General features: G+C 41.4%; 1 protein-coding gene across 3 annotated transcripts in view; it reads left to right on the forward strand.

Annotated features, from left to right (window-relative positions):
- Positions 1 to 3,238, forward strand: part of FLT1 (fms related receptor tyrosine kinase 1) — a 179,673-nt gene extending 176,435 nt beyond the window's left edge. For all 3 annotated transcript variants that reach the window (XM_037799877.1, XM_037799879.1, XM_037799878.1), the window contains one exon: positions 159 to 3,238. In XM_037799877.1, coding sequence (XP_037655805.1) covers positions 159 to 360 — 202 coding nt within the window. In that variant the 3' untranslated portion in view covers positions 361 to 3,238. The remainder of the gene's footprint in view (positions 1 to 158) is intronic.
- The last annotated feature ends 3,940 nt before the right edge of the window (positions 3,239 to 7,178 follow it).

Here is a 7,178-nt window from a genome sequence, read left to right on the forward strand (position 1 = left end):
ACTGGAGAATGAGATGGGGTTCCATAACCATTAGCTCTACGACAAGTATGAACAAATGACTCACTAAGGAACAGTGGACATCAGTGTTTGTTTTTTTCCCCAAGAAATCAGTTATGCACATTTGACTTTTTTGTTGTTGTTGTTGTTGGTTTTTTCAGCTTGCGAGTGATCAGTAAAAGTAAGGAGTCGGGGCTTGCTGACATCACCAGGCCAAGTTTCTGCCATTCTAGCTGTGGGCACATCAGCAAAGGCCATCACCGATTTACGTATGACAACTCAGAGCTGGAAAAGAGGATTTCATGCTGCTCTCCTCCCCCAGACTACAACTCGGTGGTCTTATACTCCACCCCACCTGTCTAAAGTTTGACACAAAGCCTTATCTCTAGAAACATGTGTATTTATACCCCTAGAAAACTAGCTTTTGCCAGTATTATGCATACATAAGTTTACACCTTTACTTTTCACAGGAGCCAGCTTTATATGACTTTTAATAGTGCTTTTATTTTTCTTTGACTAACAAGAATGTAACCCCAGATAAATAGAGAAATAGTCACAAGTGAAGAACTTTATGGCCAAATCCCTGTATCCTCGATGTGTTACCAAAATCCTTTCTAAGCCCAATGACTTTCCTGCTACAACCCCCAATGCCTCAGGCACGTGGGGCTTTGAAGGACCAGGAGATAAGCTGGGCATGTGACGAAGCGCGGGCTCTGCTGGGCCAGCCCCTGTAGCCCTGGGACCAGAAGGACGAGCCCTTTAGCGCCACGGATCACCAACTGGTCTGAGCTCTGCCTCTGGGGTTTGTTAGCAGGTGTAAGACACGGAAGCCTGAGAGGGGGAAGGACGGAAGGAGGGAGCTGCAGAGAAAACAGGACGGGGCAGAACAAGGAAGAATTTGAGATGTACCATATGGGAAGGCAGCGGGAGGAGGCTATCAATGCCACTTCAGTGGCTTCCGAAATCCCAACCTAACCCATCCCACGGCGGGGAACCCAGCAAGGAGGCAGACAGGGCAGAGGAATGAGGGGACATTTTCTGAATTCTGGTAGGGAAGAAAGGATAAATACAGTTTTTGGAACTACAAAGCCAAGTTTTAAAACTTGACCTATGGGACTGGTTCCCTATGGGGCAAGTTTTTTATGTCTAACACTGAGCTTGGCGCTCAACTCTAAGCCCATAATGCCGGCTCCTCTAACAAATACACTGAAAATTTAGCCAGAGCTAGGTTGGCTCCATACCACGATGGCCTTACACTTAGCATATGGCTCAGAGTAAGCTAACTGGAAAGAGTTTGGTCTGTAGGATTATTTTAAAGACCATGAATGTCGGATTCTATTTAGAGTATTAACGTATAGTCAAGATAACTCAATTTTTTGTATCACCCTGTTTTGTACAGTTACTTATAAAAGGAAGCTGAGGAGAGTGGAAATGCAGTCTTGTGGAGGGGTTTCTCTGCACCCAAGCAAGGATGGATGAAATAAAAGTACAATAAGGCAGAACAAAAAACCCATCTCTACATCATCCAAACCAACTCACCAAAACAGTTGAGACTCAAAGCATAGGAAGTCAACATGTTTCCCTTTTATCTAATGGGAATCCACTATCACGCTAATCTCCTGGAAAGATGTTGAAGAGCATTAACCAATGTTTATTAAGCACTTTATGCTCCTTGAGGAAAGAAAGGTGATACATAATTTATGCAAAGTGTTTCTAGAATTGGGACTCAGGCTATCAGTTTCCAAGTCATCAAGGGGAGAAAAGCCTTTTGTTTTTTGTTTTTGTTTCTTTATCTTCTTTGGACCTTGCCATGGGTCAGAAGATGATGGGAATAGGGAGACAGGGTGGAAAAGGGCACCTACTCTTCAGGGTCTAAAGATCCAAAGGGCCCTGGATCTCCAACTGGCTCTTTGATGATATTTATGCCAATTACATTCTACATATTCCGGGTGTGTGCACCTTCTGAAGCCGGTCACAAGCTGGGCAGGAAACAGGGAATTGCTGCTTCTGATAGAGAAGAGTGCGCTTCAATTTATGCCACTTAATTCTAGCCTTAATTGTAAGTAACAGGAGAATGCTTCCTTCCCACTGGGGCACGTTCTTGTTAAAATCTTTGCATGAAGAGATGGACGAGCCAGAGCCCGACCGGGTCAGTACCTTCCCTAGTGAGACAGTGGGGCCCCAGTGGCGGCTGTGCTGGAGGAGTCACAGGCCAGCCGGGGACAAGGCAGGCCCCCACACCCAGACCTGCACCCACCAGAAATCAGGCCCGGGCCGCAGGAGGGGAGGCAGCTTTGGTCTTCTCTACTTCACATTCACACAAAGCACTCGTGAGAGCTGACAGTATGTATCCATCAGGGAACCAGAGGAGGTTAAGCACAGAGAAAATCATATACAGCCCAGCAATCAGGAATAACAAAGAAAAACCTTAGCTAGCTGTAGAATTTGCTGCCTTCATTAATTTAATTCTTAATCATTAAGAGACCTTAGTAATACCATTTTACCAAGAAACTAATACTAAAAAAATTATTATAACTATGTTAATTCATGCTTCTTCGAAGACTTAGGTTTGTAGCTGACACAATTCCATCAGTTAAAAAATGGTTCCATGTGGAGTTGTAATATAGAAAGAAAAACGGAAGCTTGAAATGAGTATATCTAGTTGCAAAGTGCTTGGGAGAGACTGGTTCATTAATACAGCACTGAAAATCAAAACACTAGTTAATGATAGTATTGCTAGAAACATTTGCCGTGTATGACAAATAGTTGGCACTACCAGCTGAAGAACAAGCATTCTTGAGGTAATGCATGTGTGACCACGTAGGGGACGTGGGCCTGGAACCACAGACAGTCTCTGTTAACCCAAGAAAGGATGCTCAGACCCTAAATTTGTCCAAATCATGAAAAACGTTGTTTGGGTCTTCTAGCGATGCCTTGTTTCCCAGTCCATAAGACTGTCAAACTTGAAACACGTATTTGCCAGCCCCATTTAGATTGATTAAAGGAGGAGTGTGTCTTTGAATGACAGTGTTAGCAACTCTCTGTATGTGTGTGTGTGTGTGTGTGTGTGTGTGTTTTGTGCATAACTATTTAAGGAAACTGGAATTTTAAAGTTACTTTTATATAAACCAAGAATATATGCTGCAGATATAAGTAAGACATGATTTGGTCCTACACTTCTAGTCATTATGAATGTATTTTGTATACTATCTGCATATAATAAAATTAACTTCCAAAGACATCTACCTGTTCTCTCCCTGATGTGCTTATAAGTAAAAACAAAACAAAACAAAAAATGGGTCACAGGTGTCCCTGGGGATGGGTGACTTGTGTTCTGGGAGATAGCATAAAACATCAATTTTTAACTTAAAGACAGCACAAGACAGATAAAAGTGAGTACTGCTGAAGCAAGGTCCAAGACTCTTCTAAAATACCACAGAATGACTGCTCTCAACAATGGGGACACTGCAAATACTAAATACAAAACCAAACGAAACTAGGCAGGCTGCGCAGAACACTGAACACTAAAATGAAGATCACAAACGAGTAAAACGTCCAGGCTGAGTGCGAGTGCTGGCTGGAGATGAGAGCGCTCTCACCAAAGAAGAGGTGGTCTTTCCCAAACACTAATTTTGCTGATAAACAATGACTATGCTTACAGGTATGTGTGTGTGTGTTTGTGTGAGAGAGGGAGAGAGAGGGAGAAAGGTTGGATGCTGGAAACCATACAAGATTATTAGGCAAAAGAACTTTCCTAAGAGACTTACTAAGCAGTCTTCAGTTACTTTGTGGATTACATCTTGGGAAAACAAATACACAACCCAGGTAATCACAATTAGACATGGAATAAGTGACCAACACAGTGTCTTAGAAAGTGGTCATATCATCATCCACTTAATAACACCACTAGTAAACGAGTTTAGAAAGGCATTTTGTAAGGGGAAAAATTAGGCCTTTTTTTGGGACAAAGGTGGAATTAAAAAAAAAAGATCAATGATGAACCTCAGTAAATCTGTGCTTAACTGAAGAGAGCAAGAGGGATTTTTATCTTCAAGAATATGAAATCCTTTAAAAATATTAATGGCTTTCATCACAAGTGAAATCACTTATTAACCAAGCATTTTGCAGAATGCTTGAGGAATCATTGTCACATCATAGTTTAGAAATTTTCTCACGACTCTGGAAACTTACAGTACACTTGGGAGTTGCTTTTTTCCCTCAAACAGAAGGATGGCCCAGTAAGGTTTACTGGGCCCCTTGGTGTTAAACACATTAGCAGACTTTCAAGTTTCACAGGCCAGGACATTTTTCAAAAATATACTTGGTCCCAACACAGGGTCAGCCAGGAGGCTACTTTGTGAACTAAGGACAGTTAAGAGAGAAAAAACAAAACACCAGCTAGATGGCATTTGTGCTCTACTCCTTGCCCTGGGTAGTGCTACATGGGTGTGTTCACTGTGATAATTCATTTAGCTGTACGCTCACTCATCATGTGTGTATATATGTATACATGTGTATCAACACACACACATGCTATTCAGTAAGTTTCTTGAGAGAAAAAAGCTACCATCTACCACATCTCTTCATAGAAGAAAAATCCATTTTTGAATGAGAAAAGGAGGAAGGGCTTAATCTTAGACTAAAATAGTTATTTTAAATAGAATTAATTCAACTTTATTTTGAAACCTACTTCTATTGTCCTTTTTTTTCCATTTTAATTTGTACCAGAAAAAAAGCTCTAATGAAGAAATGCTGTTTCATAGAGCGGTATTTGGGAATTAATGATAGCAAATAATGGGTAACATTTGAGTGAATAACATGAGCCAGCACGTACTCTGTGCTTTAGAGAATAAGCTCATTTAATTTTCAGAGCACACCTAGGCAAAAGGTTCTAATGCAGGACCTTTAACGGGAGAGTTGAAGTGATCAAGAGAGAAGTCCACAATGCCATCCTCACATCCACCTGCCGACCAGCAGCCTACCTCACCTGTCCGCCTTCCTTGTTCGAGATGGCTGCCCACACACCTGGCAGGCTGCCGGACCCCTTCCCCACCTGCGCAAGGACACGCGGCAGCAGCTCACCACCTCCCTACCCACCTCCAACTACCTCTTTCTGCTGGATCATACAAACATGCTGTTCTTTCTCCCATATTACGGAACCAAAAACACCTTTCACCCCTACTCCCCTTTCCCTGCCCCGCCCCCAGCTACCACCTCCTTTCTCTATTCCCCTTTACAGCAAAATTCTCTGACCAAGTCACGCTCCTTGTTTTCAATTCCTCTCCTCCCAGTCACGCTTAACCCCACTCAAGCCTGGCCTTCATTCTGACACTCCCAGCTGGAATACTCTTCCTTCAGCTGTCCGCTCTGCTGGCTCCTTCACTTCCTTCAAGTCCTTGCTCAAGTATCACTTTCTCCGTGAGGCTTCCTACCTAGGCCACCCCATTTGAAATACCACCTTCCCCACCACACTCCCCACCATCCAGCGCTGGGGATGTGGTAAGGGGGGATTCCACAGGATGACCTGTTGCATTTGAATTTCAGATTAATGACCAATTTTTTTTTCATATAAGTATGCCCATGCAATACTTGGGACAGTTATATTTAAAGTATATCCATTATTTATCTGAAATCCAAATTTAACTGGGTGCCCTTATTTTTATTTGCCAAATTTGGCAACCCTTCCCACATCCTTTACCCTACTTTGTTATCCTCACATACTAATGACTACCTTCTAACATACTAAATAATTTATTGTCTCTTCCCTACTATAATGGAAGTTCTGTAAGAGCAGAAACTTTCGTCTGTTCTGCACACGCTGTTCCCTTGGTTCCTAGAACAGTGCCCACCTGGCGTGACAGGCACTCAGGAACTAGGGAATGTATGTGTGAATTCCGACTCATTCACCAGCGGCACTGAGTAGGTAAGTGATTTGCCCAAGATCAGAACTGTAAGTGGCGGAGCCAGTATTTGAACTCAGTCTTGTTCCAGACAGCTGGTTTCTTACCACCGTTCCATATTCTAATACATTTTAAAGACATGGACTTTAAAAATCCTCTTTTTAAAAAATTTTCCCCAACAATTTATATAGATGAGGGGTATTACAGATGTGACCCCAATTTTGCACTTGCTAAAAATGGAGGAAACAATTGGCTGTTTCAGACCATTCAGAGCACAGGAGAAGGAAATAAGAAAGCTATTTTATCTCCATTTACCAGAATGTATCACATGTAATACCGGCCTATCTTTAACAGTATTTTAATGTGTGCTCCTAAGAAATTTAAACGTAAGATACCCTCCATTCTAGGCAAGACTAGTCTCCCTTCTTCCCCACGATCCTAGAATGATATTTCAATTCTCATCCTAACCCATGGAGTTTTTAAGAGACCCTTATTGTATACAAAGCCCTCTGAACTCCTCTCCCTTCTCTAAATTCCTAAACTGGAGACAATCTTTCCTCCTTTATTTCATCTATGCCCAAGCCACTTACCACTTTCTAAACTGTATTATATTTTTTCCAACTTATTGGGAGATTTCAAACATAAAGGAAAAAAAAACGCACAATGCACACTCACTACCTAGATTCAACATATGTTAACTTTCTGCCCTATTATCTTTATCTATCATTATATTCTGAATCCTTATAACCTGAAATAAGTTTCTGAAAGATTTAGAGGGGTAGGTTTTACCTACAAGGCAAATTAACTGGGTCCCAAATCAGAGACTAGCTATCATTCATAGCTTATCCTTTCGCATAAGCAGGACTTCTCTCCTCAACCACACTGTAACCAGCTATTCCATAGTAACATTTGGGACTAACCACACATACTGTAAATAATAAGACCTTGTGTCTGTTTTCTTAGTGCAGAGCACAGATCCAAGGACACAGTAGCATTTAACAAATATTTGTTAAGGCCATTCAGAGCACAGGAGATGGAAACAAGAAAGCTATTTTATCTCCATTTACTAGAGTGTATCACATGTAATACCTGCCTATCTTTAACAGTATTTTAATGAATAAACCTGCTACCATTTCATCCAAAGATAGAAAATTCCTCCCAAACATGTAGGAAATACACAATCTTTTAAATTCCAATTTAAAGAATGTATATTCCAAGTCAAGCTTGTATATTCCAAGTCAAGCATCATTTTATTATATTAACTGGTGCAAAAGAGACAAA

This window comes from Choloepus didactylus, chromosome 12 (assembly GCF_015220235.1).
Source record: "Choloepus didactylus isolate mChoDid1 chromosome 12, mChoDid1.pri, whole genome shotgun sequence".
In the NCBI taxonomy this organism is placed as follows: Eukaryota; Metazoa; Chordata; class Mammalia; order Pilosa; family Megalonychidae; genus Choloepus; species Choloepus didactylus.